Source organism: Paramormyrops kingsleyae, chromosome 2 (assembly GCF_048594095.1).
Source record: "Paramormyrops kingsleyae isolate MSU_618 chromosome 2, PKINGS_0.4, whole genome shotgun sequence".
NCBI classification, from domain to species: Eukaryota; Metazoa; Chordata; class Actinopteri; order Osteoglossiformes; family Mormyridae; genus Paramormyrops; species Paramormyrops kingsleyae.
Window position 1 is genome coordinate 10,495,894 of NC_132798.1, and position 17,630 is coordinate 10,513,523.

The 17,630-nt window shown below is 39.6% G+C and overlaps 1 protein-coding gene across 1 annotated transcript in view; it reads left to right on the top strand.

Moving 5' to 3' along the window:
- The first annotated feature begins 1,419 nt into the window (after nt 1–1,419).
- Nucleotides 1,420–17,630, top strand: part of rorb (RAR-related orphan receptor B) — a 35,575-nt gene continuing 19,364 nt past the window's right edge. Inside the window, exon 1 of the mRNA XM_023803252.2 lies at nt 1,420–1,711. Coding sequence (XP_023659020.1) covers nt 1,705–1,711 — 7 coding nt within the window. The 5' untranslated portion in view covers nt 1,420–1,704. The remainder of the gene's footprint in view (nt 1,712–17,630) is intronic.

Here is a 17,630-nt window from a genome sequence, read left to right on the forward strand (position 1 = left end):
ATTTGCAGGAAGTGCAATAAACTAAACATGCAAACAGCACTAATGAATCCTGAGAGCCTCGTGTCAGAGGACAAAGTTTTTCACAAGACGCTGCAGCTACATCATCCACTGCACTATATAAGAGGGGGCAAACTGGGACCTCCGTGCGCAGAAGATTTTCCAGTTTAGGAAATGCCATCTAGCTGCTTGAAACTTTCACGCAATATAGCATCACTGCAGGTGTTAAAGTCCATAACACAATCTAAAACAAGTAAAATATTAGTACAGTGAAATACCTGAAGCAGCATTATGAAATAACACAATACTATAATACAACATTTTCTCATGGGACTGGAAAAAAAACCCAGAGCAAAACATCTGCATCGGTCAACCTTAAAAGGTGTTATATAAAACTTTATTTCCAAAGGCCAAAGTGTTCTGACAAGTGACGTATAATCTGATTCACACGTCTTTGACATGAATTAATAATCGGTAAACATGCACGTTACCGTACAGCACCACGTGTAGTCTATTTGAGAAAAGTGAATGTCACATTCTGAAACCCCTAAATTTAATCTAAGATGGATTAGTGGGTTTTTATTGTTTGTCATGCTAAGACTTAAGAACGATTCCAGTTATTTGGACGATGAACTATAGCTGTACCTGATTGAGTCATTGTTATTAATGTAAATATTCCTAGTATCTGCTTATGTACTATTATAGCTTCCGCATTTTTTCACGTTCTGCATCCTTCAAAGCACTCGAAATGTCAAGAAATAAGTAGTGCAATTACCACAATTATCAGAATTTGCACCGAGAGTTCTTGATTTAAAAAGAAATCACATTTGCTGATTAAAGATTATTTTTATTCACATATAGATACAATGGATGTAAGGGGAGCATAGTTCATGTTCTTTACGGTGACAATCTCAATTCCACATAATATACAAAACCAGATGAACAGATTTTCAGCATGTCCTTCGTTATATAGTGAATTTTTAAAGGATTGAAACTAATTTATTTATTTTTTATTTGATCCCCGTATAGCCATATGTTCACAACCAAGAAATCAACAACATGCAATAAATATATATTAAAAAACCAGGGCAACAAGTAGTTCAAAGGTTCGTTTTCTACACAGACAGACAAGCGATCTTGGGTTCGAGTCCGAGAAGATGCCTCCTTAAAACGAATCGCTTAATTCGGACGTCAAGCTGTAAATTTCTTGAAACTTTGCACATCGCTTTGAATAAAATCCTGAAAAGCCACGATGCAGCGGAAGAAAACGTCAGATTGACTTTTCTAACGCAAGCAATGTATCTAACGCTGCCTCGCCACATTCAGGCCAGACTGCGAGTGTCAGGTAAGTAAAACTTAACGATTGGAGACTCTAGAAAGTAGGAGGAGCGGGAAGTGTCAGTCCAATCCGGTCTCCTATAAGCCTCTCAGGCGCTCTCTTTTCGCTCCTGGAAACAGTGAAAACCTCACTTGGATCTGCGGACACAGATGTCATGTGAAAAGCCGCATGCTCTCTTTTTAGTACTGTTGATCGTTATTATCAAACATTAACTCCGCTCGTCGCCCTCTGGAATGCCTTTTTTACAATAAAAAAAAAAAACTCCTGACTCCTAGGTGCTTACAAAACTAAACTTTTACTAAGGATCCTGTTTTAAATGTTTATGTTCGTATCTTCATGACTGCATTCAGAAGCGAGTCGCCACCACCATGCGAGGTAGGATTGCAACTGTTTCTGACAGCTCATTTAATCCCTATGCCACGAAATTCGTCTTGTTGATCGTATTTTGTTTTTCGTGTATTTTTCAAATAGAGATTTAATACGCTTACTGCTTAAAAAAAATCTGATTCCACTATAGCCAAAAGCTTGCAGCTACCCCGATTATTATATAGTATTAGACATCTTATATTTATTTATGAAGTATCTAGACCCATTTATTTATCAATACCTTTATTGCGGTGAAGAAGTCAGAATCAGAGAGAGTAAATAACATCTTTAAGGCACCATGCGCTTCATGACGGCTTGTTCCAACGCTTTTATCGTTTAGCCGGTGCGACTTCGGAATACATTGCGCAACCTGGAATTAATGATCCTGAGATTCAAGTGTTACAGCGAATGGTGAAACAGTGCTGCGCAGTTTATTGCAGGACATGTTTTAGGACTTTTAAACAGAATCGTTTCATTTTATATATGACAGACACAATAGAATATGCATGCATTATATGTTAAAAGTAGGCGGAATTATTCAGTTAATTTGGTTACATCGCCAAGTCTGGATTTGTGCAAAAACGGTAGTATGTTTAAAGTATATCACGTTTGGGGACATCCAAGTAATATACAGAGCACTGGTAAATGTGGATAACGCTTTTCGATATTGCTGGATGTCATGAGTTCCACTGACCTATTTCCGTCAGTCAAGCGCCTCTCCGCGCCGGAAAGCCGAAGTGCAGCAACCGCGCCGGTACCTTCGGACGAGCTGTGGAAGTTGAAGCGCGTAGCGGTCCGTGTGGCTTCCTCTCGGGTGCGAGATCATGTGGATCGGATAAAAGGCTTTAAAAAATGCCGAATGCCGTTTCCGACCTCCTTCATTACACGTCTGACGATTATAAGGCGTTTAAAATGGTGCGTGGTTATATACACCGATTGGTTTTTGAAGTCTTAATGTTTAATATACTATGAAGTTCATTTCAGAAAGCAGCATAGTGTGTAACGATGTAATAAGTAAACAAAGATAAACGTATTTAGTTCAAATAATTACTTAGCAGTTGTGCGTTTTTTCTGTGCATTCTGATATAGGCCTACATTAAGAACCAAAGTACCTTTAACTTTTCTGATGTATACACGCCGCCTTATTAGAGCCTAAACACGTGTCTATCACTCACAGGTCAATACATCCAATAAATATGCTAAGAGAGCAACTATATAATTTCATAAGCTCCTAAATGTTAATTAAGATGTAAATGCTTTAAGTGTGAAATAGTTTATAAAATAACTGATTTGCAAATGGTTGTTTTTTATTGCTGATTCTACAGTTTTTTTGTTTTTCATTTCGCTGAATTTGACACTTTTAGTCCTATTAATTACATATTGAGAAAGAAAAACTTGACTATATTATTGTGTATATATAGGTGTGTGTGTGTGCGCGCGGGCGCGCATGTGTGGTTGCTTTGTTTATAACAGAAAAGGGCAACTGGAGACTCATTTCAGACTGCCATACAAATCTGTGCCCTTTCATTTGTATAAACACTGCTCAGAAATATTGTAAATCCTTGTGTAAGTATGTGTATACACGTGGTTTAACTTTTGTTATAAATCCACAGACTATCTGGCATGGGGTGATCCAATATCTGAACCTTTTAAGCACTTCATTATACAAAAATTGAGCCATTACCCATGTAAGCACTGGTACAGCAAATATTGTCGATACTGTGCTTTAATTTGCATTGTGGCTTTTCTATTTTATTATGCATTAAAGTAATGTATGTCATAATACAGAGAATTGCAACAGAAATTATTAATATTGTGTAAAAAAAAACTGGGATATTCTTAATGTGACAGAAACAATGTATTATATTCTTAGCAGCACAAGGTAACTAATGACTAACACTGATAGAATAGCCAGTATAATGTAAAAATAATCTATTACAATTTCATCCTGGCTGAAATAAAGCATTAAATGTAAAAAGAGACATTTCAATTGTGTAAATGTCAGTCTGTCTTACATAATCTTATTGTCTGTCTTAGTCCCATTGTATCTCTTGTCTTTGCTTATGGAAGATCATGTTTCACGCAGGTCTTACTTCCAGACTTACTAGTTTCAGTGTTAAAATTCAGAAGTACCATTTACAGTGTATTAATACTACTGGAAATGTATGATAAGCCTAACCCTGAAACATTTAGATGTCAAGATTCCTGGATATTACAAAAGCATTGAGGTTGAGCATTAACACAAATATTAAATTTTAATGCTTAAAATTTTTTCTTTATATATATGTGGAGTTAAAACTATTCCACAACCAATTTGAAGCCACAGAATTATTTTTAAATGAGTTGAAATGTGTTCTGTTTTTAATATGGTTCTTTTTTTAACTAAGTAGCAAAGCAATGGACCCTAAGAAATGAACGTGCGATATTAGACAAAGGTTTTTTCAAAGTAAATGTGAAACTGGCCAGGGACCATAAAGGTAGGAACATTCTATGCTGGTGAAGTCATGTGAAGTCAACAATATTCAGTCTAAAAGCCCCACTATACAAAGAGGGATCCTGGCAAATCTTGCCTCTGTAACGTGAGTTTGAAGTGAAAATGTCTGTTCAGACAGCTCTCTCAAAACGAGATCTCCAGACAGCGCCAACATATTAATTATTGAATATTAATGAAATATGAATTACTTTGTTGTTTGGAAGTTTAGCGTTTACGTAATTTTATACCACTTATATATGCCACAATTTAAGATCATTATTTGTATATTACTAATTATTATGAAAATAATACATTTAAAACAGACTTAGCAGTTGATTTGACAGAGTGGTTAAGGAACTGGGCTTATTGCAGGAAGGTGCAGTCCCAAGTCCGTTCATGTTGGTGCTATGACACCTCCAGTGGTATGAATGATAAAAAAATGTTTGTAAATTATTTATTTAAATCTAAAGCAACTGAATAATGTATTAGTTTAGGTAATGAAATAATTTATTACCTGCCTTAACTGTAAATCATTTTATCCTTATGCTTTTCAAATCACATAATTTTGTTGTTGGTGTGTAGCAGTGTGGTTCTTCACTTAGCGCCTATAATGATGCCAGCAGAACAAGTTCCCAAGTGGCTGTTCAGAAGACGAAAAGTTTAAAAACTGATATTTCTGGTGGAAATGAAGGTCAGGGCCATCCTTGGCCCTCCATACGGAACAGATGCTCGCAGGAAGATCACTGTGCTCAGTGCAGTGACATAGCTGGGGACGTACTTGCACTGTCCTGTTTTGAATCTCTGTGCGTTACTTAGACTTTCACGGCTATGGGCAAATCGGTGTCGTTCTCGCAAACATACTCCTTCTTAAGTCAGGCTGCTTCCGCCTCATGGAAATCTGGACGAGCCGTGTCTGAGATTCAGTCACGTTTGGTTCACTGGGTTGCCGTATCAGAATGGTGAGGTTACACTTGGAAGTGAAGCGTCCTTTTATTCCTGGAGTACAATCTCAGCTTTTCTGACTCCTTTGCAAGGGCCAGCCTGCTCCAGGGCTTGTATCAGCTTTCATGTACTGCAGTCCCGCCCACTAAAAATCACAAACTTACACACACACACAGATACACAGAAGCGGTGTAACTGGTGGTAGTGCCTTAAAAATATTCCAGCTCAGGCATCTTGAAAAGTCATAAATTAAAGTTGGTGGTTCACAGTTGGCAGTCCGCTTGTTGATATTCTGAGACAATTTAAGACGGATCACTTTACCTGCCTTTAGTTATTCGGAGTTAAATTTCTTTTAATCTTTTTGTTCCCACAAAAAAATTAAGTGGAAATGATCTAAACTCATTGGTTTTCTGTACACACCAATTCCAGTTAGTTTCTGCAGTCGTACTTATAAAGTCTCTGATATTGTTTCATTCTCAGCTCTCCAGTTTCTTCTCTTCGTTACGTATTTGTGTCCTTTGGGTCCTTTTCAGGAAACGACAGCTGTATTCACAGAGCATATTTTGGCTGGGGAGCAATTCTAACGAACTGCCTTTTTGTGGAGGCCGATACAGATGCTCGAAGAGATGGAGAAGTTTATCTGTTTGAACAAGCAATGCACCTCAGCACTGTCTCCAGTATTGCACGATATGTTATTATGCTATACTCTTAGAATTAAACACAATTCTCCACAGCTTATTATTATTTTTTTTTAATTTGCAGAAAAATCAAAGGGTTGGCTTTTTTCGTTTAGTTTTTAATTAAATGCTTTCATCTTAATATGGCATGTTTTTGTCAAATGTGTCCTCCTACAAGGCATTTAGCTGCTTAAGGTTGATTGATTTATTTCCATGTGGATTCCCCTGTACATATCCAGATCCATTATTTGATGAAGACTTCATTCACAGAATTGGTGCAGGTTGATCCTTGATCTGCTGGCAGAGTTTCCTGTACTGGCGTGTTTCTGCGGAAAGACTTCCGACTACATAATAGGTCACTTCAGTGTAGCTACTAGTAATCCTTGATGGTTGCCTTCATAAATACATCATCATTAACATATTAAATAAGCTGAACTGGGACATTCAGCCCCTCTGCCCAGCAGGCTGTGGCTCTTCCAGAACCACACTTAATGTAACAGTATCAGCCACTAAAAATGTATGAGGTGTAGCTGTCTTTGCATGAATGTAGCTGCATCCAGCTGGTTGTCTTACTTCACCCCTGCTACCATCTAGTCCGCGGGTCCCTGTGTGCTTTGCAGTCTTAGACAAATTGCAGCCTAGTCGACCTATTTGTGGAGAGGACAGCCTCCTATATCTTTAAGGATCTCAGTAATAGAAGGGAGCAGGTAGGCAATAACAAAGATTTCAGTGTTAGAGATTTGTTCCCAGTAAAAGTCACTGGATGGCGAGTTACCTATTGTCACATCAATGGGCTTTGCTGCACTGAGCAGACATCGACATTTTGGAGCATTCTGAATGGCATTGGCCTGACCTACAAGCTTCATTGAACTTCAGAGGCTGTGTGCTAAAACAAAGCAGTAGATATTGTATATGGAGCCATTTCCACAAACGATGTCACAATGCCAATATCGTTCAGTAGCCTACTAACGGTGGACGTCTCTGGTCTGAATTGCCTTTCTTTTAGCTTTAGTCGATTGTTAGTTGGTATTGTAGTTGGTTTGTAGCTATTTTTTTAATTTTTTTATTAAAGTTTGTGATTTGGGGTTCCATTTGTTTATGTTATTTTTCTTTTTTGGTGCAATTATTTGTGGTAGTTTTTTCCAGTAACTATTGGCTTAGATTTATGTAATTTACAGCTGATTACCCAAATCATTAATCCCTTTAAGAATGGATGTGTTACAACACATGAATAGTACCTGATAAAAATGTATGACAAACATATGGTGTTTCTGTATTGTGTCCCTAGTTATGCGTATGACTGAAAGCAATTTTGCATGTGTCATTGAATGGCTCAGTACATTTTATAAACTTAATTAGTAGGAAAAAACAGAAAAGGTGAAAAATGCGTTTTAAAGCCAAAAGTAGAGAAATTACCCCGATAAACAGGCTTTATGTCTACAAATTTGTGCATAATGTTTATTTTACACAAGCTCTGTCACTTTTAAAATTCTGCAATCCTGAGAAAGCCCTTTTTTATTAACAGCTAAAGTATCTCATAAGTATGTTTATTTTTATTTAAATTCCCTAAAGCTCTGAATTAAGTGATGGAAAAAGTAAATAAACAGCGCTGGACTCATCTTTTTTTCCTAAATATAGAGCTTTTCTCATTAAAGTTTTTTGGTTTAGTTTTATGTGTGATTTTTCTGCTTTACGTGTTTCTTAATTGTAGGTGCCATATATTAATGTACCAACCTGAGCAATGAGGCTTCACAGTAAACTCGCAAGGAGTCAGATTACTGTGTGCTGTCAATCACTGTCTGGTTTAATTCACTGGGAAGTAACCAATGGGGAATTGAACCTATGAATGACTGACAGGGAATGATAATCCCACCCATTGTGGGTTTCGAAGTTGTACAGCACCCATCGCTACTTTAAACCAGCAGATCCCTCTGTGTACGCAGATCAAGGTCACACTGGTTACAATGGGCCTCTTGACCCTTGACCTCTTGCACTTTTCCACCCATGCTGTGTGGGTGCAGTGTGAGCGCCCGGATTGCTCTTTGAACCCAGCTTCACAGTTCCTCTGGAAGCAGTTATATTTACTGACCACTCTCTCGATGACTAGATACTGCTATTCCAGAGGCACTTGTTTCCCTACTGTACACAAAGACGCCAACGAATGCAATGTGAAAACCTGTCTCATACGATTCGTTAGCTTATCAGCCGCTCCCTGAAGCTGAAGCAGCAGAGCTTCATGACGCTGCTCTTTGGACAGACTGGTGTCCGCTCTTGCAGGCCTGCCCCTTTGGCTACTCATCACTCCTGCTCTTTGAAGGTTTGTGGGGTTTTTTTTGACCTTACTTATTGTTTCCAAGGTGAGCTGGCAGGAGCACTAAGAGCAAACGCCGTGCGTCTTCCTGCAAGTGGACATGCCGCCAGACCCCAGAGTTAATTTTAGTGCTGGTGTTGCTGACAAGCTCCGACTCTCTACAGAATCTCAATAGCTGAATATAAATAGGACTAATCTCTTCTTGTCTCTCCTGAGTGTGTGAGGGAGCCTCTAAACGCTATCAGCGGTTACATAATGCCGAAATCCGATCTGGTGAGCTGTTCATTCTGGTTTGCGGTAATGCCAGTGTATGGTGGCAGCCCAGGACGCCCTCACATGTGCGAGGCCCGCAGGTCACTAGAGTGTCTTTTGCCAAGGCCATGCGATGAAAAATCGCTCAGCCTTTGAAGGGGGTGGGCGGGGGGACACTCATCATCTTCAAAGTTGGAAGAGGGTTAATATCCCAGTGTGTGCTTGTTTATGATGTTTATCCAGCCCAGCGTCTGACGCAGCTGGTCTGCGGTGCCCCTCGTGACTTCACGTCTGCCTTGAAGGCCGCGAGTGTGCCTTTCCTCCGAGATCGCCGCTCTATTTCCGCACCGTGGGTCACGTCGCTGGCTCTAAGCGAAACGCCAGTGCCAGGCTCGCCTGCACAAGTCGGTAGAGTAGCAGCCGTCCGAAAAAGCCCTGGTGGATTTCAGTCCTTTGTCCACGGTAAAACCACGCCAATTACATTCCACTGTGACAGAGCTCCCGGTCACAGCTGGCAAATGACATAACAGAGCTCAGACAGTGATCTGGGTTACAGGGCCCAGCCCACATCTGCCCTGGCAGAATTATCTAGACTCCCTTCATGTTTTTCTGACCTTCTTCCGGTTCACTGGGAAGGTGAGTGCAATTTCTTCATAATACCTACAAAGTAACTTCAGTAAATCAAATAAGCCATTTTTGCTCTGCCGGATCATATTCTACTGATGATGAAAGTTTTTACTGAAGATATGTTTGCTTTCTAGTTACAATAAAGTCTTAGAATATGTGATGGTAAAAACAGGTTGCATAAATGAACATGTTGAAATAGACAGTGGCTTTAGATAAACACCATTCAATGTAGATTTGGATTAAAGCTTGCTCCTTTGTGCAAAATATCTTGGTGTAAATAATAATAATAACAATAATAATAATAATAATAATAATAATAAGTCTTACATACATGTTTGCATGACATTGAGGTCCCAAACTGTCTTTGTGATAAATTTGCTCTTTTAATAAGAGCCCCTTGAAGGCACTATGGAAAAAAAAAAAAGTTCACTGAATTAAATTGTGTCCCACAGCAAGGCTATTACTAAGGTATCCTAAGCGACCAGGCAGTGGAAGTCCATTATAGTACCTTCTCCATTGTGCCTTTTTGGTTCAGGCCAACAGTAATGAGCTATAAGAGGCCCTCACTGTTTCCGAGGGAGCGTGGAGAACGAGTCACATCATTTCCATGAACATCTCCCTCTACACATCCTTTTTTATACTTGCGTCTAATTCTCTGGTAAAAATAAAAAGCATAGTTACATTTATTACAAATAATATGAAGGCTGCACTGGATGAGCAGTTGGAAGACTGATGGATGAAGACCTTTTTGATAATTGTACAGCGCATAACAGCCATGAGGAAAAAAGAGCATTGTGTTAAATAGAATGATTCAGAGAGTCATCAGTTGGGAGGATCCAATTCTTGTAATTTACCATTTCCTGGGTCTGACGTTCTCACTAACCTCCTTAAGCTATGCCTACTGCATATGCACCACGACCCTGTAATAGAGAAGCGGTTATAGATGAATGGATACTTCATATGGCTAGTTTCAATGAAACTATTGTAGTGTAGCTTACTACAAATTTAATTAAATTTTAGCTCAAAATTTGTGAAGGAGGATATGGAAACAGAGCAATAATCGTAGCAGAATTGTATTCAGCGGTCAGGTAAACACTCACTTTTTCAGTACAATAATATATAATAATTATCCATGCAAACTAAATAGATGTCACCTCAGTGTCCTTTGTGATAGTTGCAGCCATACATTATTGTCTGAGAGAATAAATTATTTTCCTACGCATGGTAAATGTTTTGCAACTCTTGTACAATAGACTATTTTGCATTAATAGAAGGTTGCTATTTTCTTGCCATGTTGATTTTACGTGTCCTACTTTACGCTGGGCAGCACTACAGTGCGCTCAAACTAAGAAGTATCTTTTGAACAAATGCGCGCTAGGAATTAAATGCATGTGCATTTCCAGCTAATGTTACCTGAAGAGCAAAATATACATCTAAGACATGGATTTAGACAATGAATTTAGCATGAATCTAAAAGTGTGGCTAAATGTGTAATTAATACAGACTAATCCCACACTGCATCGTAAGAAAATCATCCGTGTAGATCAAGTAGTAGATTTGTTTTGGGGTATCCGTCATTGGTCACATGAAGGTGGATAAGAAGAGGTCGGCCAGAGAGCAGTGGCGTGGAACACTTTCTGGGTGTGTCCTCTGGTGTTTGTGTGTGTTTGCAGTGGCTCTTGGCTGTGTTCAGAGAATGGGGGAAACAGTACTCTCTAGAAGGAGAAGCTATTCTCTATTGTCTTCTTGCACCCTTGGCTTCCTTCACTCATGGAGATTACCATGTCTCCACAAAGGCGGAGGCAAAGGCCACGGCTCTTCAAGCATTCATTATGGGTGTTTAGTAGCGCATCAGTGAGTTAAGTAGTGTAAGTGGACTGGGGTGTTCCTGGGGAGGATGTCTTAATCTGTGAGAACAGGGTCCTCCTGACTTTGCCTTTTGGGTCACTGGTCTCTGCAGCACTTGTCAGAGAGGCTTAGAGGTCAGTATAGCCTTCTTGACCTTCAGTTCAGGACTGTGTCAGTCTGCCCGTGCGCTTTGACCCCAGGTTGCTCAAAATTCAAGAAGACCTCAAGACTGATATCTTCGATACCAGCCATCTTCTCCTGTGGCAGAGTCCAGTTTTTTTAGGATCCTAAACCATGAAGAGATGATTTGAACTATTTATGTTGGTAGTTAAGGAGATGAAAAATCCTTATTCTTTACAGTATTATGTTTGAAGATGAAGTCATGAAGTCATGAAGATACAGGTGTCACTTAATCCATTAATTAATTAATTGATTGATTGATTGATTGATTAATTAATCAATCTGTGTGCCTGTAATCACAAGGTCCTTGGTTCAAACCCGGCCTCAGCTTATCTGCAGGTCCTTGAGCAAGACCCTTAACCCCCAGCTCCCTGGGCACCACTGTGTGTGGCTGCCCTTCACAGACAGCTTACTCCACAAAGAGCAAGTTGAGGGAGGCATAAAAGACAATTTCCCCACAGGGACAATAAAGTATCAATTATTCTTATTTACCCTAATGACAGCCAGAAGTGACTTTTCCTGCTATTCATAAGACCTATTAAAGTATTATACCAATGAATACAAATGATCATTTCTGCTGAAATTAAGAATACAAGCAGAATTTTAAAAATTAAAAAGAAACTTTTTCTGTTTTCTTTGGATTTATAATCTTTTGTGAAAATACAGGCGTGTTTGGAGGGTGGTATTGGCCAATCAGCTGTAATAAAGCTACGTGACACAGCACTTGCATGTTGATGCAGCTGAAAGACCGAACAGCTAATTAGGCACCACTACAGATACCAACTATGTATTCAAACGTGTCGTGCTTTTCTCCTCGACACTCACATTTTTGTGTTTTATTTTCGCCTCAAAGAAAGGAAATGATTCCATTCACTAGTCACTTTTGTCAGGTTTACTTGATTCATCCTCCAGTCTGTTGGAGGGGACCTTTTGAAGGAATCAGTGTATGTCCCCTCACCACTGTATGTCCCCTCACCAGTGTATGTCCCCTCACCAGTGTATGCCCCCTCACCAGTGTATGCCCCTCACCAGTGTATGTCCCCTCACCAGTGTGTATGCCCCCTCACCAGTGTATGTCCCCTCACCAGTGTATGCCCCCTCACCAGTGTATGCCCCCTCACCTCCGACACGTTACACTGATAACGCAGCTCTATTAAGAGTTTTCTGCTGGTATTCATTTGACTGGCAGGGATATGGCAAGATTAATTTTTATTTACTCATATTTTTAAAATTACCCTATCTGTAAAGCATTTGAATCAGATTTTTTCATCAGCAAATTTCAGATATCTGTATTGGTATCTGACTTTCTAAATAAATATTTGTGTTGAAGACTGCAGGGCAAACTCTGCAGATGAACACACTCATTTGTATGACTATTCATCATATCAGGCTACTTGTGTTTTCTCTGGCTCCCAGTAAACAATGCTGGTCCCAGTGCCTGACCGCACTCCTGCTCCTAGCCTTGCCTGAGCCCCTGTGCCTTTTTCGTCTCCATGGGTGTTTTCCCCATTATATTGATGCCAAAATGTCTATCTTTTGTCATCGCTCCTTCCCGCCGGTGGTTAAGACCATCTCCACTCCCGTCCCTAAATAAAGGCCCTATTGCTTCCTCCCATACCTGTGTCACAGGTTCAGATGGCTTTTATAGGTTCAGTTTATTCAGTGGCTTGGCGATTCTGTTGTTTGGACAAATTTGAATCCTTTGTTGTCTACGGGTTTAGTTCAGTTTTGTGGTGAGCACAGATTTTGTCTTATAAAGTCATGGTGGGAGGTTTTATGTGTTTAGTCTTTCAGACCTCAGCCAGGGACACTCGGCATGCTTTCTGTTAACGGCTGCCGTGAAGGTAACAGGCTTGTAGTCACCGTGGTTAAGCTGTATTATAAATGACAACATACAACAGGTGCAGTGACACCAAGTGGGTTGAAACATTAGATAGAGTGTGATGATACTGACGTCACGGGTGCTCTGCCCTTTACAATAATCATTATACACATTTACTGTGTCTCCACTTCACTTTTGAAAAACGAACTAAAATTAACTAAGTTCTGCGGAAGCATCTGGTATTTTTTATTTATTTTTTTTGGCCAATGTCTTTGGTCTAAAAATGTTTATCAAAAATAAATCAGTTCAAGCACGCAACAACAAAGATGTGTTAACATGCTGCAGGATAATCCAGTTTTTGCTTTTGTTCTGTTGTTTATTGAGAGTCTCTCGAATTTCCCTGCCGTCTAGAGGAAGTGCTACAACAATGAAGCCAAGTCAATTGATCAAATCTCCCTTTACTTCAAGGCAATAAAAAAGACGATACTAATCTATTTTCACTGCACCATGAAATTAATTCTTACTGGTAGATGATCAGTCCAAAAAAGATAGTATCTTTTTGTTAATTTTTAGATATATTCCTTTTTGTTTGATGTTTGTCCTTTTATTAGTATCTTCAAAGCGCATGAAGTCTTCAGGGTCAGGAACATTTCTTTCAGTGAAATATCCTTGGTGAATTGATTTCTTATGTGGTAAAATAGGATTACATAGCAGTTAACGTGACATCTCTTTTTTTTTAGCCCAAGGTAATGTCGAGAAACCTTTCTAAACGATATTGGATTGTTTTCTTTTTTTCTTAATTTATGCAGTGATGTTCTAATAAATAGCACAAATATTACTGGAAAAGTTACCCGAAAAATGAATATATGTTATATATTAATTATAATTTAGTGAAATTAAGTTCTGCAAAAACTGCTATAATTTATGGTGATTAAGTAATGTCACGTGATCTTTATTTTGGTAAAACCTGTTGAAAGAAGTTGAGGCAATTTTCCTTGCTGGATATCATCATTATGTTTATAGCTATAAAAGAAAATAGTTGTTTTATTGTAATGTAGAAGAGGAAAAAATGGAAGCCAGAAAACATTTTCATCAAACAGGTCGTTTAAAATCAGAAATTATATATATATGATGCATTATTTTGGGTGATGAAATCCAAACATGAAACCCTAATACAGGAATTTCGTCGGCACCAAGCCTCACTTCCTTAATGGAAATGCTAAGGTGTGGAAATATATTTATTATCACTGGTTTAGTATGTAGCCTGTTAGCCGTGACATTGCGTCGGAGATGCTCATCCCACCTCGTACCCTGGGTTGCCAAGGACAGTCTACAGCCCAAGCCCCTTCTCTCCGCCATCTCCCCTCAGTAGATAAGTGGATGGATGGATTATTAGTTGGAAAGTCATGCACAGAATCATGGGTTAAATTCAAGACCGAAGCCCTGAAGCTCTGGGCTCGCAGTGCTACCCAGTGAGTCACTGGCCCACCATGGACTGAGCCATATAAATTAGTACTGCATCATATGGAAGAAAATAATTGTGTCAATTCTATGCATACATAGTAGCTGATTATGCTCTTTGGCCTGTCAATTAATTCATCAGTTGCCTCAGTGATGAAATTTAAATTGGCACCAACACAGAGTGCAGAGCACAGCTGATATTTATAATGGACAAGCCTGATGCGCACTGGCAACTCATCTGCTCTTCAAAACATCCGTGGACAGCGTGTGATTATGGGGACCTTGCTGTATACACACACTGAATTGAATTATCACGGTGCTCATGTCCCCTAATTAAGCTAATTAAGTAACTATTTAGAGACTGAGAACCCCCAGAGATGGAGAGCACCTCTGATGATTTAAAATCAATTAGCTCACTTCATGTGGCACTTCATATCACTGGGGCAACCACGCGCACTCCGGCTCAGAAATGCGTTCATCCCATATTGAGTGCATTATGTTGCGCATATGCAGGTCCTTTGTGTTGCAGTCGTCATTTTTTTTTGCAGGTTGGTCAGTTGATATAAAGAAAATATTAAATCAAGCAAATGGCCTGCCAGATGTCTCATACTATATATATATATATATTTTTTTTTTTTCTTTTAATTCCTCCTTGGTACAATTTGTTCCTTTTTTCCACTCCATTTGGTTCCTCTGGTCTGATAAACAGTACATATACAAGTATTGTCCTGCTAAATGCTTTTTAATCTGCTGTGTACAAAATTCAAAGCTTATATAAAACACTAACCGATTCTATTAACATATACCATAATAACCAAGGTCGCTGTTGTTATTCCCAAATACCATTCTGCAGTTTCTTAACAGCCCTTGTTATAAATCTAATGAATATAAAGAGCAGAAGGCCTACGTTTGTTCTGGGTTCTGTTTCGGTTGTTGTGCTCTGATAGACTGAAGGCCAACATGAGAATCGGTTATTTAAAAGTGGCCAAAGCAGTGTGCAAACTGCCTGATTCATATAGTTCAGATTGCTACCATTATAATTCAGTCATCAGAAGGATATTGTGCAATTTTTATAATGTGGATCGCTGCCTAAATACGGTAGTGTGTGTGTGTGTGTGTGTGTGTGTGTGTGTGTGTGTATTATTTACCAGACAGCCAGCATAATCCGCAAGGCAGGGGGTATGCCCTGAACAGGAAGCTAGTCCATCACAGAGCAGCATGCATTATGGGCAATTTAGACACATAGGGTCGGTACTTTATTTATCCCATGACAGAAATTGCACCTAGCTGGCCTCATCTCATTGTCCTTTGTGAGGAAACCCATACAATATGGGGAGAACATGCAAACTTATGCACAGAGAGGAGAATTGTAACCCCCCCAGCCCTGTAGATATGAGGAGACAATGCTACCCACTGCATCACTCTGCCTCCCCCAGATAATATAATATTTATATTGTTTTTTTTTTTTGTCTTTTTTGACATTGCTAAATGTGTTAATTAATTTGAATACTTTGCACACAGTGAGTTTTCATTCAGGAGCTGTAAAATGGCATCAGAATTTCCCACACTGCCATTTATAGCGGAGCAACCCTACCTAACCAACAGGAATGAATGAAGTTTCCGTGCCTAATAAGCCACGCGTAGTAACGGTGTTAATGATTGTGCACACCCGGGAACAAAGAGGGTTCTGATGGGATTGACGAGCTGAGCCTTACTTAAAGCGGAAACGCTAGCGCGGCACTCCTGTTCTTACGTAATGGCCGGCCGGCTCTCTGGGCTGGCTTTAGGGGGGTGCCTTCGGAAGGACCCCCTGCAGGAGTTAATAGCCAGACCAAGAGTCTGTACACTGCATTGGCATTATCATGCTGTGATGGTTACTATTATTTTGGGGGGGAAACTCGAGACTGGAGCATTTCTCTTTTGTCACAGAGTCAATTGAGGTTGTTTTTTTTTTTCTCTAGCTACAACACCTGGACAAGCACAAGAAATGCATCCACAAAACTCGAACGAGTTTGTTCTAAGGATCTACGCTCTTGTGTCCCATTCTACTTGTCAAGTTGACTCTGCCATTAGTTGCTGCAGTATGGCGATCCCAAGCTTAATTATGAGGATCGTTAAACTTAATTTGCCGCCCTCGTCGTCTAACAGCCAGGTACACAGGTCATAAAATACATGTCTTGCTCTCTGACTTGAACAAGAAGTAAAATCCATGAGAGCTGGACAATTGCTTCTATGCTCTCATCTTCTTTATGCTTAAAACAGTGAATTGCCGAACCCTTGACTCCGCCCCCTTCCCTGACACATGGGCACACTCAGATAAAAATGTACACAAAAGGTACATGATCAGTAGCTGAAATTAATTCCTTGTATAGACTTTTAGCAGTGAGATGTTGGCTAGAAACACCGGTTCAGCACACATAGTATTTATTACGCTTAAGATCACACACATAGTGTCCGTTACGATTCACCACTAGCTTAATATTAACAGCAAGCTATGTACAAATGTGACAATCACTTTACTGTGCCAATGTGCCAGTGATGAATTTGGGACGTATCTGTTATAGGAGAATGAAACCCCTCGGAATTTGTCAGTCTGTCTTTACACGTTATTGATGATTCTTTGAGAAACAGCACAGCAATCTGTGATGATCAGCTAATGGATTCTGCAGTGCTGCAGATAAATCAATTAAAATAACTAGGCGAAAATAGATTAAAAGTGTCTCTGTTCAGAAATTCTCTTGCATTGTGAGATTGTATATTAACCAGACAACTGCAATTATTATATACCAGAGCAAGAGAGATTTTAACCATGCATTTTGGGTTAATGCCTAAATTATCCATTTCACGCAGTTCTGTAGATGTATATTAGACAAAGGCCAATTATGTGACTATCAGAAGTCACCCTGGATTGTAGGATTCACTGTCTGTCCAGCTGCAGGTTCAATGTCGCCTGGAATGGAAAAATATTTTATGGCGGGTCGCCATCAGTCAAAGCAGTAACGACTAAATGTATTTTAGATTATTGTATTGACAGTAGTGATTTTATATTTCCAACAGATTAACATTCTGGCTTTTGTCGTCTTCCTCTTTTTTGGGGTCCTGCATTCGGGACTCCCCATCTCCGTGTCCGAAATGAAGAGGGCTACGTCCTGACAGAAGAAGCTTTATAAAATAAGTTTGACGCCCCGGTTTGCAGGATCAATAGGAGGAGCCCGGTACTGCGCGAGCTGGGCTTTGGATCCGTGGGCATCTCAGGTCGAGCGGAAGAGGATGCCAGGGCGCATTTGTCAAGCACACGGTGGCTGCTGGACATGCCGCATTCATTATGCATGTTA